General features: G+C 28.1%; 1 protein-coding gene across 1 annotated transcript; it reads left to right on the top strand.

Moving 5' to 3' along the window:
• The first annotated feature begins 16,201 nt into the window (after positions 1-16,201).
• On the top strand, positions 16,202-18,689 carry LOC119601504 (probable 4-coumarate--CoA ligase 3). The gene is made up of 3 exons (XM_037952463.1): positions 16,202-16,629; positions 16,687-17,675; positions 17,763-18,689. Exons 1-3 carry the CDS (start codon positions 16,287-16,289, stop codon positions 18,120-18,122), a joined length of 1,692 nt encoding a protein of 563 aa, XP_037808391.1. The 5' UTR covers positions 16,202-16,286; the 3' UTR covers positions 18,123-18,689.
• Positions 18,690-20,244: the final 1,555 nt, after the last annotated feature.

The following is a 20,244-nucleotide window of genomic DNA, read 5'->3' as shown; positions in this document are numbered from 1 at the left end:
AATTTGTATGTTACACATTGATACTCTTACGAGACATACTTAAAACGCCCACCAAACAATAATTTGTCTTCGACATCCCTTTATTTATATGTTTTTCCTCTCAAACAACAAAATTAAGCGTAAAATTTGAAAACCATTAATACAGTCACGACCAACGAAAAGGAAAAATACACCAGCTTTAATATGCAGCATTTTCAATATTAAAAACAACCAAACGGCTGAAATAAAAAAAAAAAAAAAAATATTATACAAAAGGAAAGACTGACTGACTGACTGCCAGCGAGGAAACATACAAAAAAGGTATGAAAATGTTTTGGCCACATGTTCAACACGATTTTGATTAATTGCCTTCACTAAAAATTGGTTTCACATTCAAGGTTTCAACTTTATATTGTTCAAATATGTACAATATATATTGTTACAATATTCAAGTGTAGTTGAGCTGAATTGAGCCGAAGTTTTCAGTCATTCAGTCACTCAGTACCAGTGTTGAATTCAGTGTTCAGAGTATTTGTTGTGGCATCTCGATATCAAAAAATTGTATACGTACCACGACTCTCCGCTCAACAACCTAAAATAAATTTTGAACATTATTTTATATCTGTTCATTGTTTTTGTTGTACTGTGTTGTGATGTTTATGTTGTTGTTATTGTTCAATTTTAAAATTAACATTACGTCAACAATGATAAAGGATTTCAATTCACTAAACCAATCTAAAAGCGAAAAAAAAATATACAACGAGAAACAACATCTGAAAAATACGAAAATATAAAAAAAATTTCGTACAACGCGAGTATGTGAAAAAATTCTTCATTATTTTACGCAACACACACACACTAACACTGCCACCATACGAGATGACTAAAACAAATGAATATTCACAGAGCCAAGGTGGATGTGTGGGCAAAATATTAGCATCACCTAAAAGACTATAGACTAGACTACAGACTAGACTATAGACTAGACTATAGACTAGACTATAGACTAGACTATAGACTAGAGTATAGACTAGACTATAGACTAGACTATAGACTAGACTATAGACTAGACTATAGACTAGACTATAGACTAGACTATAGACTAGACTATAGACTAGACTATAGACTAGACTATAGACTAGACTATAGACTAGACTATAGACTAGACTATAGACTAGACTATAGACTAGACTATAGACTAGACTATAGACTAGACTATAGACTAGACTATAGACTAGACTATAGACTAGACTATAGACTAGACTATAGACTAGACTATAGACTAGACTATAGACTAGACTATAGACTAGACTATAGACTAGACTATAGACTAGACTATAGACTAGACTATAGACTAGACTATAGACTAGACTATAGACTAGACTATAGACTAGACTATAGACTAGACTATAGACTAGACTATAGACTAGACTATAGACTAGACTAGACTATAGACTAGACTATAGACTAGACTATAGACTAGACTATAGACTAGACTATAGACTAACTATAGACTAGACTATAGACTAGACTATAGACTAGACTATAGACTAGACTATAGACTAGACTATAGACTAGACTATAGACTAGACTATAGACTAGACTATAGACTAGACTATAGACTAGACTATAGACTAGACTATAGACTAGACTATAGACTAGACTATAGACTAGACTATAGACTAGACTATAGACTAGACTATAGACTAGACTATAGACTAGACTATAGACTAGACTATAGACTAGAGACTATAGACTAGACTATAGACTAGACTATAGACTAGACTATAGACTAGACTATAGACTAGACTATAGACTAGACTATAGACTAGACTATAGACTAGACTATAGACTAGACTATAGACTAGACTATAGACTAGACTATAGACTAGACTATAGACTAGACTATAGACTAGACTAGACTACTATAGACTAGACTATAGACTAGACTATAGACTAGACTATAGACTAGACTATAGACTAGACTATAGACTAGACTATAGACTAGACTATAGACTAGACTATAGACTAGACTATAGACTAGACTATAGACTAGACTATAGACTAGACTATAGACTAGACTATAGACTAGACTATAGACTAGACTATAGACTAGACTATAGACTAGACTATAGACTAGACTATAGACTAGACTATAGACTAGACTATAGACTAGACTATAGACTAGACTATAGACTAGACTATAGACTAGACTAGACTAGACTATAGACTAGACTATAGACTAGACTAGACTAGACTATAGACTAGACTATAGACTAGACTATAGACTAGACTATAGACTAGACTATAGACTAGACTATAGACTAGACTATAGACTAGACTATAGACTAGACTATAGACTAGACTATAGACTAGACTATAGACTAGACTATAGACTAGACTATAGACTAGACTATAGACTAGACTATAGACTAGACTATAGACTAGACTATAGACTAGACTATAGACTGACTATAGACTAGACTATAGACTAGACTATAGACTGGACTATAGACTAGACTATAGACTAGACTATAGACTAGACTATAGACTAGACTAGACTAGACTATAGACTAGACTATAGACTAGACTATAGACTAGACTATAGACTAGACTATAGACTAGACTATAGACTAGACTATAGACTAGACTATAGACTAGACTAGACTAGACTAGACTAGACTATAGACTAGACTATAGACTAGACTATAGACTAGACTATAGACTAGACTATAGACTAGACTATAAACTAGACTATAAACTAGACTATAAACTAGACTATAAACTAGACTATAAACTAGACTATAAACTAGACTATAAACTAGACTATAAACTAGACTATAAACTAGACTATAAACTAGACTATAAACTAGACTATAAACTAGACTATAAACTAGACTATAAACTAGACTATAAACTAGACTATAAACTAGACTATAAACTAGACTATAAACTAGACTATAACTACTATAGCTGGACCATAGACTAGACTATAGACTACACTAAAGGCTAGTCAAAAAAGTCGTGAAAAATATAATGAAGTACAGAGTTTTTCTACTCCATTGTTTTCTCCCTTGTTTGCTAAGAGGTCCAAATACAAGTTAAGGATTTTCTTTACTTATAAAACTGCTATAGTTTCAAATACATCTGTAATTTGCACAGCACCAGTGTATTTATTTGTAACCCAACAAAATTTTCTAAAAACTACAAGTGTTCATTCATTCATGTTGGCTTGTTTGTTACTCGTTCGTTCATTCCATACGTTTGTTTGCGTTTGGTTTGACTTCAACTTCAAATTCACACATAAATACACAACCAAACATAAAATTTTTTATTATTTTTAATTTTTTGTTTAAACTGGGTGTTTCTGTTCCAATGAAATTTAATAGAACATGTTAAATTTGACAAGCTAACAGATGCATGTGATGTTTAACACAAAATATTGTTACAATAACATCAACAAATTCTAACAAAAATTAAAAAAAAAACAACACAACTTTTACACACACACATATGTTTGTATGGATGGATGTTTTGCTAAATATACAAAATTACATACATACATATATGTATATGTGTATCTAAAATAAAGGATTACCTCTTACCATAAGTTAACACAATGCGGGAGAGAGAGTAAAAGTAATCCTTCAAATGAAAATTTTTGTACAATAAAACAACACACATACAAATAAAATTCGAAATTGTTAAAAATCAACTCAACTGAAACAGACAAAATTTAATTTTCAAAACAATGATTTTTTTTCAATACACATACAATTTTTTGGTTTGTTTGTAACAAGAAGTCAGTGAAAAATGAATGAATATAAAAAAATACTGAAAATCCTTTACCACTGATTGTATACACAATATGTAACAGCATATGAAATGTATTGGACAAAGCTGTTGTATGTTGTCAATGACAGATGTTTAAAAGAATTCAAACAGTAACTTTTCGCTACTTTTGAAAATTGTATAATTTTTTATAAAAAGGATATACTATTATTGAAATTTATGGAAAATTTCTTAAAAATGTTTATAATAAGACAATTTCTTGAAATTTTTCAAAAAGTACCATTTGTGAGATAAAAAGTACTAAAAAGTTCTCTCTTAAAGAATCTTATTCAATGAGGAACGTGTATATTTAATAATCATGTGTTTTGAATTCATATTAAAGAACATATCATTTGAAGAAAGAAAAAGTACCAAAAGTCGAATGAATTCTACCTTAGTGGAAAGTACTAATAAAAATAGTACAATTTTTCACCTTTTCGCTTCGAAATATTCGTTTTTGAGAATAAAGTTTACAAAATGTTCCGTATTTAAATCTATATATCACAGATAAAACTCAAACGATTCAAATCTGCATTCATTTGTTTCAGAAAAATTGTGCTTTCAAAAAGTACCAAACAATTTTCTCGAATTTGGTCCTATATAGGACTTTGTACTGGAATTCCCAAAATAATATACTAATAGCTTACTTTGTATGAGCAAAAAAACTACTTTTACAAATTTTATAAAAATTGGCTCAATGAGTTGGAATAAAATAAAATTTCCCGTTTTTCCCCTTTTTGGTACTTTTTTTGTGAAATAGCAAAAATTTTGCTTCAACAAATATTACAGAGTTACTCCGTAATTTAATAGGAATACTTCAATAAATCGAAAATGTTTTCTTAATGTGATAAAAAAGTACAAAAAATACAGTTTTCTCCCTTTTACACCCAAAAAGGACTGAATTTTTAAAAAGTACGAAACAGGTGTCTCCTAATTTTGGGAGATATATTTAAAATATTTACAAAAATGTTATTTTGTTTATTAGTTAAAAAGTTATAAAGGGCCAAAAAAGGTACCAAAATTACCTTTCTTACACATTTTCACCCCTTAACAGTATGAATTTCAATAAAGTACCAGACACCCATCTGTTTATTGTAAGAGTAGATACAGGTTCATTTAAAATTTTTCTTGTATCGCTAATATTAGGTAAGATAAATAAGAAAACCTGTTTTATCCGTTTTTTTTTTCCCTTTTTTACCCCCTAAATGTACAAATTTCTCTCCTTAGTGGATCTACATGATTCTAGGTTCAGCCGTTTGGGCTGTGCGTTGATGAATCAGTCAGTAATGCTACTCTTTTATCCTGTTTTATCCGTTTTTTTTCCCTTTTTTACCCCATAAATGTACAAATTTCTCTCCTTAGTGGATCTACATGATTCTAGGTTCAGCCGTTTGGGCTGTGCGTTGATGAATCAGTCAGTAATGCTACTCTTTTATATATATATAGATAAAAAAATATTCACTTTCTTTAAACTTCTGTCATATATATATACATATATATGTATATTCGAACAATAAAAACATTTATTCATCCATCTAACCAGCCAACCATCCATTTGACTAACCAACCAAGCATACGAGAATTCCCTTTGGGCTTCAATACCGAAAATATATAAAAAAGAATACCCAAGTTAAATTCAACAGAAGAAAAATCCGAGAATAAAACCAAAAAAAGCAAAAGCAGCACCAGTACAAGAGAAAAAGAGCGAGTTATGTGTGTTATGAGCATCATTTTCAAAAGGATTTTGTTTTAATTTATCAGAAGCTAGAAAAAAAAACATTTTTTTAAAAAATCAAATAAAACTTGAATGTTTCATGTTATGTATAAAATATATTAGATTTTGTCCCAGTCCTTTTTGTTAGCTCTTCAACATGTGTATGTCGAAGTGTATGTAACATTTTTCTATTATTATTTACCCAAACTGCCCATACATGATGTTTAGGGAGCCCTACCTCTATTTGTAAAATACGAATAGAAAAAATTAAATAAAATTGAATCAGCTCCTCTTGTTTTGTTGTCTAAAATGCTTGAATGCGTGAATTTTCGCTTCAACTGTCAGCCACTTAGTTTGCCATCAATATTTAAACAGTTGGAAGAAAAAGATATGTTTAAAGGGGACTATATACATACAAAAAAAAAAGAAAACTTGCTAAAGTTTGTATTTATTTTCTTAAAACTTTTTTTTGCCTTGATTTCGTTGCTTTTGTTTCAATGAGAAAATCAGTGAAGCTTATGAAAAGGTTTGATATGCTTCAAATAAATGAATCAAATGAATGGTTATCAAACAGTTATGGTCTTCCCATTTTTTTCACTCTTGAGCAACAAACATTAATGATTTTCTTTTTAAATCAATGACTTTTAAAGGGGCAAAATCAATTGCCTGACATTTATGACAATCACAGTTTTGCATAAGGGACTCCTGGAGGTTTAAAAAACTGTTATTCTCACCCATCAGCAAAATAAAAATTTCAAAGAGAAAATATTTAACAGTAACATTTGCAGTGAATGGAAATTTTATCGATAAGTCTCTAAACGAAAATTTATCCAACATTTTTAAAAAAGAAAACTTATTGAAAATTTTTCTATAAAGAGAAAATTTCGATAAATTTAAATTTAAAATTTTCAATAAAAAGAAACATTTTCTAATATTTCCTATAAAAAGAAAATTTTCTCTGAAGGAAAATGTATTTATAATTTTCTTTAAAAAGAAAATTTATTGAAAATTTTCTAAAAAAGAAAATTTACTGAAATTTTTCTAGAACTGATTATCTTGAAATTTTAACAGTCGCTTCCTGTATTTCTGGAATGAACTATAGGCAACTTTGTATTTTCAAGTAGGCGAGGTGCCACGCCCACATACCTAATAAGTATTTAAAGTCGCATATTTCATAAACTGCAACAGCTAGAGTCCTCATATTTTGTATGGACTTTAATTTCTTTGAGGTATATATGAACAAAATGGGCGGATTTGCTATAGTGGGCGTATATCTATATATATAAAAATTAATGTGTGTTTGTTTGTATGTATATATGTATGTTTGTTTGAAGCTGCCTAAACGGCTAAACTGTTTTTCTGGCTACTTTTTATTTTGAAATTTCAAGTGGGCAAGGTGCCACGCCTACTTATTAAATAACTATTAAAAGTCGTATATCTTGGAAACTAATACAATTAGAGTCCTCAAATTTTTCACGGACAACTTTGACATCCATAAGAATATATTTGGACAAAATGGGCGGAATGTCTATAGTGGGCGTGGCACCTTCCATATTAAGAAAATATTAAATCAGTATATCTCAGAAAATATAACAGTTAGAGTCCTCAAATTTCTCTAAAAAGAAATTTTATAGAAAATTTTCTGTAAAAATCAATAAATTTTCTAAAAAAGAAAATTTATTAAAAATTTTCTATAAAAAGAAAATGTATTAAAATTTTCTATAAAAAGAAAATGTATTAAAAATTTCTATAAAAAGACAATTTTTTGAAAATTTTCTATAAAAATCAATAAATTTTCTAAAAAGGAAAATTTATTAAAAATTTTCTATAAAATGAAAATTTATTAAAAATTTTCTATAAAATGAAAATTTATTAAAAATTTTCTATAAAAAGAAAATTTATTAAAAATTTTCTATAAAAAGAGAATTTATTAAAAATTTTCTATAAAAAGAAAATTTATTAAAAATTTTCTATAAAAAAAAAAAATTTATTGAAAATTTTGTCGAAAAAGAAAATTTATAGAAAATATGCTCTAAAAAGAAAATTTATAGAAAATTTGCTCTAAAAAGAAAATTCATAGAAATTTTTCTCTAAAAAGAAAATTCATAGAAAATTTTTTCTAAAAAGAAAATTCATAGAAATTTTCTCTAAAAAGAAAATTCATAGAAAATTTTCTCTAAAAAAAAATTCATAGAAAATTTTCTCCAAAAAGAAAATTTATAGAAAATTTTCTCTACTAAGAAAGTTTAAAGAAAATTTTCTCTACAAAGAAAATTTATTGAAAATTTTTTGTAAAATAAAATTTATTGGAAATTTTTTGTAAAATAAAATGTATTGAAAATTTTTTATAAATGAAAATTCATAGAAAATTTATTAAAATTTTCTATAAAAAGAAAATTTATTAAAATTTTCTATAAAAAGAAAATTTATTAAAATTTTCTATAAAAAGAAAATTTATTAAAATTTTCTATAAAAGAAAATTTATAGAAAATTTTCTCTATGAAGAAAATTTATAGAAAGATTTCTCTACAAAGAAAATTTATAGAAAATTTCCTCTACAAAGAAAATGTATAGAAAATTTTCTATAAAAAGAAAATTTATTGAAATTTTTCTATAAAAAGAAAATTTATAGATATAATAATAATAAATTTTCTTTTTATAGAAAATTTTCTATAAAAAGAAAATTTATTGAAAATTTTCTATAAAAAGAAAATTTATTGAAAATTTTCTATAAAAAGAAAATTTATTGAAAATTTCCTAAAAAAGAAAATTTATTGAAAATTTCCTAAAAAAGAAAATTTATTGAAAATTTTCTATAAAAAGAAAACTTATAGAAAATATGCTCTAAAAAGAAAATTTATAGAAACTTTTCTCTAAAAAGCAAATTTATAAAAAAATTTCTCTAAAAAGAAAATTTAAAGAAAATTTTCTCTACAAAGAATATTTATAGAAAATTTTCTCTAAAAAGAAAATTTATAGAAAATTGTTTGTACAAAGAAAATGTATAGAAAATTTTCTCTACAAAGAAAATTTATAGAAACTTTTCTCTAAAAAGCAAATTTATAAAAAAATTTCTCTAAAAAGAAAATTTACTCTACAAAGAATATTTATAGAAAATATTCTCTAAATAGAAAATTTTATAGAAAATGTATAGAAAATTTTCTCTACAAAGAAAATTTACAGAAAATTTTCCTTACAAAGAAATTTATTGAAAATTTTATATAAAAGAAAATTTATTGAAATTTTTTTATAAAAGAAAATTTATTGAAAATTTTCTATTTATAATTTTTGAAAATTATCGACAAAAAGAAAATTTATCAAAAATTATTTATAAAGAAAAACTTTATCGAACATTTTCTATAAAAAGGCAATTTTTAGACATTTTCTTTAAAAAGCAAATTTGTCGACAATTTTTTCTTTTTTCGAAAGAAAATTAATTGAAAAGTTTTCGAAAATCGTTTCTACAGGGATGAGTTATAGAGATAAAATTTTATTTTCATAGAATTTATTGCAAATTTTATCTAAAAATACAATTTTTCTAAAAATTTCAAAATATTCTCTAATTTTTGTGCAATAACACTTATTGTTTCAGCCTGTTCTTTTAAAACTGTTCATGTATGTATATTATTCCTTTTTAAAATAGTTCATGCATATTGATGCTTATTCAAATTTTTCCTTTTCGAAATGTCAACTTTTATAAACAAATATTAGCAGTTTTTCTTTAGACGTACATGACATGTTGAAGAAAAACAAATAGAGTAGAATTTAAACAAATAAATAAACAACTAACAAAGATACAACAAGAAGCATAAATTACAATGTAATTATTTAATGTAGTTTAATAAACACTGATATAAAGTCAATTGAATTGCGTTATTTAAAATGAATTTTAAATAAATTTAATTTGAAATCCATAGTCAGGAATAAAATTCTTTAATAATGAAATTGAAGTATTGTAAACTATAAATGTACTTTTACAAGACTTGAAATAATTTTAAGTTTTGTTCGATGTATATATTTTAATCATCCTGCTTCTTAATAATTCCTCTTTTAAATTGAATTTCCAATCCAACACGTTTTTAACATTTCAATTTTTCAAAAACTTATTTTCAAAATGTCATAACAATTTAAATTTCCGTTCATTAAAATAATTTTAATGTTCTTTAAAAACTTAATTTTAAAACACAATAAACAAACACATTAATTTTATAGGAAAAACATCTGCTAATAATCACTCACAAAAAAAAAAAAAAAAAAAAAAAACAAAATAAAAATAATTATTTGTTTTAATCATTCTACAAAATGTATTTAAGATTAAATAATCTTATAAAATTTTCATATAAAAGCATCATCATCACCACCATCTTCAATATCCACGTCATTCGACATCGTCGTCAGCCTTAGAGTCCTCCTCCCCAAAATGTTCTCATCATCATCATTGTCAGGTTTTGCATTGTGTATCGGGACGTGTAATCATCATTTATCTGATTTATGACATGCACATATTTTGCAAATTGCTTAAGAATGAAAGATCCAGAAACAAAAAAATTTATATGTATATAAAACTACTTCACATTCAATACACTTCAATAGCAGAGCATTGGATACATATGTATTGATGTATGTATTTATGTATCTTATTGATGTATTGATGAAATATTGAGAAACAAAATGAGAAAAAATTGTGAAACGATTGAACAATAAATACTTGTATCATGTTATTTTTTGGCTGCAAACTTTATTAGCTGCTTCTTGCTGCACATAAGGCGCCAATATGTTTTTGCAACAAAAATCTTTAGCAGAGTAAAAAAAATAAATAAAGGAACGGAAAAAAGTAGCTACACGCTTTATATGTTAGCAACATGTGTTCCAATATCGAGTAAATTTGCTACAGCTACATACATATGTATGTTTGTACATATATTTATGGATATGTGTAATAGTGTGAAACACCCAATAGTTTTTGTATTGAATAACCTTTTTAGACAAAAATCAAAAACAGTGTCAACGAAGTATTCTTAGTCTATTGAATTTGTTATAGACTTATTCATAGATTAGTACATAGACTAGTCCATAGTCTATTTCATATAAGTACTAGTCATAGAATTACATACTAATGACTACTATGGACTATTCCTCAACCAGTCAACAGACTAGTTTTTAGGATATTATAAAGACTAGTCCATAGACTACTCAATAGTCTAGTCTATATACAATTCCATAGACAATCTAAAGACTACTCCATAAACTAGTCAATAGTCATATATATAGTCTAGTCAACAAACTACATAAATTACAGACTTCTCTGCTGACTCGACAATAGATTTGTCCTCAGACTGTTCCACTAATTCAATAGACTTATTCATAGACTAGCCAGTAGACTAGTCCATAGAGTCAGATGACTAGTCCAGAGACTAGTCACTAGACTAGTACATAGACTAGTCACTAGACTAGTACATAGACTAGTCACTAGACTACTACATAGACTAGTCACTAGACTAGTACATATATTAGTCAGTAGACTAGTTGATAGACTAGTCCATAGTCTAGTGCATAGATTAGTTCATAGACAAGTCCAAAGACTACTCCAGAGACTAGTCCATAGACTAGTTCAAAGACTAGTCCATATACTAGTCCACATATTAGTCTAAAGACAACGGTCATATATATAGTCTAGTCAACAAATTACATAAATTACAGACTTCTCTGCTGACTAGTCAATAGATTTGTCCTCAGACTATTTCACTGATTCAATATACTTATTCATAGACTAGTTCAGAGACTAGTCAGATGACTAGTCCAGAGCCTAGTCAGATGACTAGTCCAAAGACTAGTCAGTAGACTAGTCCAGACTAGTCAGTAGATTAGTTCATAGACTATTCAGTAGACTAGTCCATAGTCTAGTGCATAGACTAGTTCATAGACTAGTCCAAAGATTAGTCCATAGACTAGTTCAAAGACTAGTCCATATACTAGACCATACATTAGTCCATAGACTAGTCCATAGACTTTTCCATAGACTAGTCAGTAGACTAGTCAATAGACTAGTCCATAGACTAGTCAGTAGATTAGTCAATAGACTAGTCCATAGACTAGTCAGTAGACTAGTCCTGAGACTAGTCAGTAGACTTGTCCATAGACTAGCCAGTAGACTAGTTCATAGACTAATCCAAAGACTAGTACATATATTATTCCATAGACTAGTTGAAAGACAAGTCCATATACTAGTCCATATATTAGACCATAGATTAGTCCATATATTAGTCCATAGACCAGTGCATAGACTAGTCCATTGACTAGTACATTGACTAGTCCATACACTAGTCAATAGAATAGTCCATACACTAGGTCATAGACTAGTCCATATACTAATCCATAATGAAGTCTATAGGTCAATTCCGAAATAAAACAATATTGTTTCTTATTTTAAACAAGGGAATAACGGCCACCCCCTCCTATCTGCCGGGTATTTCCTCCATGCATTAGTTTTAGTTTTATTCTTCATTCAAACGTGATCAAAAGACAAGCGAATTTTGTGGTGCATAAACAGACACGTCTGTTTATTACATTTTAATTTATAAACTACGAGTATAAAGAAATTTTTATCAAAAATGAAAGAAAGAAAAACCTAAAACAAAAACACAATTCAATGAAAAGTAGTATATGTGTTACTAAATAAAAGAAATGCAATTAGATTATGTGTGTGTATGCAAGTATTAGAACGAGTACAAAAGAAATATTTTCTATATGGTTTAAATATTTTTTTATATTAAAAACATTAGAATGTAGTTGACGTTGCTTTTGAAATCACTTTAAAACAAAGTTGCAAAAATTTCTATTGTTTTTCAATGACCTTAATTGTTTTAAAATCAAAAAGAGTTTTGTTTGTACAAAAGCTTTTAATACTACAGCTTAAGCCCGTTTTATAGAAGAAAATAAACTTATTTTATCCAAAACAACTGAAAATGAAACAAACAGATAAATAATTCAATAAGTAAATCCTTTCTTTCAATGAGCCAGTGTCTACTTGTTTAGCCTCAACTTTTATTGATGGTATTTACTGCCATCTATAAAATTGCCCCCTTTAAAAAAAAACTTATAATTAGTCATACTTGTGAAAGTTCAAGTTAATGTTTGGCCATCATATATCATTCGTTGTCCTATGTGATGCAATTAGTGGACATTGAAATGTTGTTGTCGTATTTTTGGCCACAAATTATATGACTTTAGTTTTCTTACACATTTACAATACCAATAGAACATGCAATCAAAGTTTTTTGTTGTTGTTTTCCTGCTATTAAAAGTTTTTCGCAAATGTTTTGCAAAACCAGGGAAAAAATCAAAAAAAAAACTAAGAAACTTTTTATTAACTTACTTACTGCAGTAAATTGGTAAAGTACACTGGGAAAAATATGTTGTCGGAATATTTTTAATAAAAATAATTTCTCGAAAATTTTCTATAATAATAGAATTTATTGAAAAATTATTAAAAAAAAACTATTTATTAGAAATTATTGAAAACTTTTTAAAAAATTGTTATGGAAAAATTTCTATCAATAGAAAAGGCTATCGACGTTTTTCACAAATTTTCTCTTTTTGTAGAAAGTTTTCGATAAATTTTCTCTATTTATAAAAAATCTTTTATAGAACATTTTCAATACTTTTTTTAATGAAAATTTTTAATAAACTTTCTATAAAAAGAAAGAATTTATCGAAAATTTTCTATAAAAAGAAAACATATGTCGAAAATTTTCTATAGAAATAGAATTTATCGAAAATTTTCTATAGAAAGCGAATTTATCAAAATTTTTCTATAGAAAGACAATTTATCGAAAATTTTCTATAAAAAGAAAAGTTATCGAAGAAGAGAATTTAAAAAATTTATCGAAAATTTTCTATAAAAAGAGAATTTATCGAAAATTTTCTATAAAAAGGGAATTTATCAAAAATTTTCTATAAAAAGAGAATTTGTCAAAAGTTTTCTATAAAAAGAGAATTTGTCGAAAGTTTTCTATAAAAAGAGAATTTATCGAAAGTTTTCTATAAAAAGAGAATTTATCGAAAGTTTTATATTTTCTATAAATTTATCGAAAATTTTCTATAAAATGAAAATTAATCCAAAATTTTCTATAAAATTAAAATTTATCGAAAATTTTCTATAAAATGAATTTATAGAAAATTTTCTATAATATGAAAATTTATCGAACATTTTCTATAAAAGGAAAATTTATCGAAAATTCTATACAAAAAGAAAATTTATTGAAAATTTTCTATAAAATGAAAATTAATCCAAAATTTTCTATAAAATTAAAATTTATCGAAAATTTTCTATAAATTAAAAATTAATCGAAAATTTTGTAATTTAATCGAAAATTTTCTATAAAACTTTATATAATATGAAAATTTATCGAAGAATTTCTATAAGATTAAAATTTATCGAAAATTCTATACAAAAAGAAAATTTATCGAAAATTTTCTATGAAATTAAAATTTTCTGTGAAATGAAAATTTATACTAATCATTCTACAAAGAGAGATAATTTATCAAAAAGTTTCTGTATGAGGAAAACATTTATCAAAAAGTTTTTGTAAAAAGAAAATTTATCGACAAGTTACTATAAAAAGAAAATTTATCGAAAAGTTGTTATCAAAAGAAAGTTTATCGATAAGTTCAATAAAAAGGAAATTTATCGAAAAGTTTATATAAAAAGCAAATGAATCGAAAATTTTCTATAAAAAGAAAAAATTTATCAAAATATTTTTTTATAAAATTATCGAAAATTTTGTTTATTTCTACCTGCAATATTGATTTCCACACAAATGCAATATTTAATTAAATCAATCACACAGTTAAATATGTAATTTTAAATTCTTTCAGTGTATTTCAGCAAAATTCTCTTATTGTGTATAAATATTTTATGTTTGAAACATTAACACCAAACTAATAAAATTTTACGATATTGGTTGTAAAAATCTTGTATTGTATTTCATATTAGTTCTCATAAAATTGTTGCTATTTATTGCTAAAATTTATTAAATGTGTTAAGCTGCTTAAATCTGCCATACAAATTATTGGCGATAATAGGCAAAAAAAAAATACATATTTCCTAAATTGCATAAAAGTGTATATTTAGCTGGTTATTAAAATTATAGGAAAACGGAACTAAAATTTAGCTTAATAGGAATATTATATGAATTATCATCCAGTCAATGGCGTGAGAATAATTCGTCATAAAGAAACAGTATTTTAATTTCTGTGAGAAGCCTTACAGTAGTCAGTTAGTTGATTTGACATATTTTTTTCATAAAATCTCTTTCTTTCGTTTTTTCTCTCAATTTTTCAACTTTAAGATAAAATAGAATGATTGGTAATGACCTGTACTTACATTTCTGTGTGAAAACCATTATATGTATGTATTATGCTCAATAAAACAACTATAGTGGTGTTGGGAGTACGACAGTGGACTAATGAAGAGGTTAGACCCAGGTTCTTATTCTATTTCGGAATTTTTTTGGGCGTTAAACCATACAACTTTTTAACTCCCTATTTATAATGATTTATTTATGTAATTATTTGAAAGCAAGAATATAATGACTTAAAATGCACTGTAAAAGTAAATTTTAGCATTTTAATCCCTAACTTTTCAATGTAGTTAGTTAGTTAGTTTGAAATGAGGATGTACATATAAACATCAAATCCGAAGAAATACACCTAGGCCTCTATCGGCCCTGTTGTGAGCTCCTTATCCAGTGCCTCAGTTGGGAATCAAACCCACGACCTCCGGTCTACCAGACTAGAACACTAACCACTAACCTACCGGAAGCCACAACTTTTCAATGTAGGTTTTTGCTGGGTTTAAATTGGATATATCTACATATATCGGTTCTATTCCTTTTGCAATGTGTATATGAAATGAATGACATTTCGAAGACTTTGATATATCCATATATATTTATAGTGTAATTTTCTACCAACTGACCTTAAAACGATAAATTTTAATACGTATAAATTACAACCACTTAAGTCAGTTAACTGTTAAACAAATTTATTTTAAATTATTTGTAACAACAAATAAAATATTCTCAATAATACTAATAGTTCAATAAAAAAAAAAAATAATTAGATATGGGAGAAAAAAGTTGCATACATGCAATTTATTATATTAAGGCCATTGCACGCGTTTAATGCAATAGTGACATAACTCACAAAAATTATAATTATTAGTAAAACTGCTTTTGTTAAATATATTTTACAAAAAATATATATATTTTTTTAATTTTATTATGAAATTGTACTTATTACTTTGTACTAAAACTGATTAGTGTCTTTGAAGGGAATCGAACCTGCAAACCCCTGTTTGCTAGACTAGCAAATAGAGAACTCAAGCCAAAAATAATAGAAATATTTAAATAGTTGTAAAACTAACTGGAAAGCTTTATAGTAAACAACCTCACTATTTAGTTATATCATTATTGCAGTAATTCGTCATTATGTATGTAAATCGTAAATAAATTTTCTTAATTTTATTGTCAACTTTTAAAAAGGCATTCATCAACATGTATATTCTCTAATGCGTGTTGCATGTTAGTTACACTATTAACGAAATTATTAACAATTACAAAATTGCAACATTATATTTACTATAATTTTTATAAGAATATTTGTTTAATAAAACCTATAACAATCAAGGTAACTTGCAAAATGATTGTATTTCACTTCAAACATTTCAAGTTCAAGTACAATTTAAACGCATAAATCTAACATGAAAATCGAATTTAATCCGGAAACTAAAATCTGGAAATCTTTAGATTATACTCATGGAGAATATATTAAACATTTTATTGGAGAGATTTTCTTGGAAAATGTTAAGAAAGTACCCGGTGATAAGGTATTAGAATGGCATTATGATACCGGAGTCAGTAAGACTATGAATGAAATTTATCGTGAGTCTGTGACAGTTGCCATCAATTTACAAAGATTGGGTATTAAGAAAGGTGATGTAGTGGTATTCTATTCCATGGTTAATAGTAAAGTAAGCAGTTTGGCCATGGGTGCTTTAATGTTGGGCGCAGTAGTTAATTTTTTTGAGACCACTTTTTCAAGAGGTAAGTTGTTGAAGTAACAGTTCAAATAGTTATATGATTTGTATTCGTTTCATACAGATGCTGCTAAGTATACTTTAAATTTATTAAATCCTTGTGTTTTACTATATGAAGAGAAATTTAAATCTGCCATTTTGGATGTAATGAAAGATATTAAGCTGCCTTGTCTCAAGTATCAAATCTCCATTGATGGCAAATCTGGTGTGAATGTAGATAATGTTTTATTCAAAAGCATTTCCTCCTTTACCCAAGACAACTTTCGCCTGCCAAATTTGGGAGATCCTTTAATGCAAACTGCCGTTTTATTGTTCACTTCAGGCTCTACAGGTTTGCCTAAAGCGGTAGCTCTAAGTCATGCTCAAATGTTGCATGGTGTAATCTCCTTTTGGACTCAACCTGATGGTAAATCTATATTAAGCCCGGATTCAACAATATTTTCTTTAAGTCCTATACGCTGGATAAGTCAAGTGGATTTGATGCTACAATCCCTACTGTTAGGTATAAAGAGAGTTTATGCTAGTGGTTTTCCGGCCGGAGAATATGGTCGTGAGGTGGTGAGAAAGGGTAAAGTAACCCACTTTTTCAGCCCTCCCTCAGTATTTAAAGAGATAATACTCTCTATTGAACCCTATGATCTAGATGCTTTGAGTTCGGTTAAATTTATCTATTTAGGGGGAGAAGATCCTGGTCAAACTGTAATAGATATGTCGCGAAATCTTGCCCCTCAAGCCACCATAATGCGTTGTTATGGTATGACTGAATTGGCCGGATTAGCATGTTGTGATCAACATATCAATGGGGGCTATATAGTGCCGGGTGTAGAAATTAAATTATTAGATGATAATTTAAAACCCGTGGGTCCTAATGAAAAAGGTCAATTGTGTTTTCGCTTTCCCATGCCCTTCTTAGGTTATCATAAAATCGATAATAGTAAAATTTACTACAGTGATGGTTTTCTTAATACTGGCGATTATGGTTATATGGATGATAATAAAGCTTTACATGTCTTGGCTAGATATAAGGATTTGGTTCGAACCAAAGAGGTTATAGTAAGTTTAATATACACACTCTTATGTTAACACTGATTTCATTTTCTATTTAATTTTACTTTTTTTCTTTCTTTCAACTAATTCTAGTTAATACCCAGTGAAGTAGAGAAATTAGTTTGTACTCTCTCTAGTATTTTTGCCTCAACATTAGTGGGTTATCGTACTTCCAATACGGATGTTGAGGATAAAGGAGCTTTGTATATTGTTAAACAATTGCAAAATACGCAAGCAAATGAAAACGAAATGTTGATGGCGGGACAAAACCAGGAAATAGAAAATGAAGTGCTAAAAGTTGAAGTTAAAAAATTACTAGAAAAACATTTGAAATGCAATGAATCGTGTATAATACGCCTCGTTAACATTATTGAAAAACTTCCACTGACGTCATGTGGAAAAGTGGATAAACCAGCTTTAATTCAATTGGCAAAATCATTAGATATGGAGTAATTAGCGGTTTATTGGGTATTAAGAGAAATATATGTATAAACATACGTAACGTAGGGGAATTTGTAGTTGAAAATAAGGTATTAATTCACATGTGCAAGTTTAATGAATTGTTTAAAGGAGGGAAGGATATTGAGAATGTTTAAAATAGGGTTTTCATGTTATTCGACTTTCAACCCAAAAGTATTAAAGTATTTGAATTAATGGTACCAAATGGGCGCTATATCACTGCAATTATTATCATTTATCACCAGCTTTACAAAATTTTGGATATAATCACATTTCTAAAGTTTTTTTTAATATTGAGCATTTTTGTTTAAATAAATAATTTTTCCTTAAAAACCAAACCTTAATTTAATAATAGACAATATTTGTGAAGTATTCCACACTTTAAATTCTATCACTTGGACCTTATTGTATGTCCAATGACACACATACATATTTATTTATCTATATAGCAAATACTTACATTGCAAAGTAATGAGTAAACAAGCTATTCACTACTTAAGATGTCATTGGAGGTAAGTACTTACCACACTAGCTTACAAATAAGTACTTAAATGTAATACAAACGGCATGTAGTAGTCATTAAAAAAATAAGTTGTTGTGTGAGTCCAAGACATTACTAAATTGTTGTTAATTTTTGTTTTTAATTCATGGGTCAGCATCCCTAATATTACAATTCATATTTTCTTTGGGTGGAAGGTGCCACAGCCATTTAAATATAAAAATTACGTAAACAAAGTTTGAAATATTTATACAAATTGAAAAAATGCTTGTACGAAATTTTGGTTATCCTAATTATTCGATTTTGTAAATATATCTCATATGGAAGGTGCCACGCCCACTAGAAATTTTAAAATAAAAAGAAGTTGCTTTTTTATACGGGAACTAAATCTCGAAAATTCGACTGTACATATATACTTGGACAGCCTTGCATCAATCAAGGCTCTTAACTCCAATGTGATTAAGTCGAAATGTCTTCTCAATTGCATTCAATCATTGGTACAACTGACACAACAGTTGATATGGGTTCCAGGATATGAGGCCATCCGGGCAAATGAAATATCTGATGAATGCGCAACCAAAGGGTCTTCCCTAGACTTAACCCTTGCGCAAAAGGATATTCACACTGACCTGATGACCCTATCAAAATTGATAGATGAATGAGCTTTGAGTGAGACGGAACTCAGGTGATCAGATATCACCACTTGTAGAAAATCGAGACTGCTCTGGCCCACTCTGACAACAGATAGGACTAGGAATCTCTTGTCTCTTAGTAAGAACTCGATTAGGCGTCTAACTGGTATAAATACTGGGCAGTGTATGATTGGTCATGTGTTGGAACATATGGGCTACCCACGTTATAGCTACTGTAGAAGCTGCTTGGACGAAGAAGAAGTGGAATCGGTACAACACCTTCTGTGTGACTGCTCAGCCTTACAAGAGCACAGACTACTCTAACTTGGTAGAGCTCTTTTCCATGATCTGGACTGTCTCAGAGATGCGTCACTAGTAAACATGATCGGTTTTATTAGAAGCACCGGCTGGTATTCACGTAGACCGAACGAACCAAGTAGTCAACGAAATTAGGGAGGGAAACCATTATCTCAATATTAGGGAATAGCAATTCTAAGGGTATCACAATGGGCCCCAAGGCCTCCGAGTGAACTCACTTACCAGCGAGCAACCCTCATAACCTAGCTTAATAATTCAAGGAAATAGTACCGTTCGGCAATTATTATTGAACAATGATATGGGGCAGAGGTTCTTAGTTGTAATCGATTCTATTGGAACGCTTTATAGAAGCAAACTTTAACATATTCCGATAAGGAATAATCTAGGATATTTATGAATTTGGAATTTGGGAGCATGTTGCTTCTTCTGTTGAAGCCATATATCGGCGATACTGTAACATTATTAATGTTATGCTAATGCCAACATTAAGAAATTAGCCCTACTCAAGGAAGTACTGGAATAGGAGTATTTAAAAATCGACTGACAGACGATATTACACCAAATGATCAACTGTTATAAAGCCCAAAGCCATATCTATTGCCTTTAGATGCACGTACTCCATTAGTTTACATTACCTGTGATCTTTTGCAAAAACACTCTTTACACT

The sequence above is a fragment of the Lucilia sericata genome, unplaced genomic scaffold, assembly GCF_015586225.1.
Source record: "Lucilia sericata isolate MDLA Ls3-8-SP2 unplaced genomic scaffold, ASM1558622v1 Contig000171F_arrow, whole genome shotgun sequence".
Taxonomy (NCBI): Eukaryota; Metazoa; Arthropoda; class Insecta; order Diptera; family Calliphoridae; genus Lucilia; species Lucilia sericata.
Note: the sequence above shows the minus strand (reverse complement) of the source record. Positions and strands in the feature narration are given on the sequence as shown.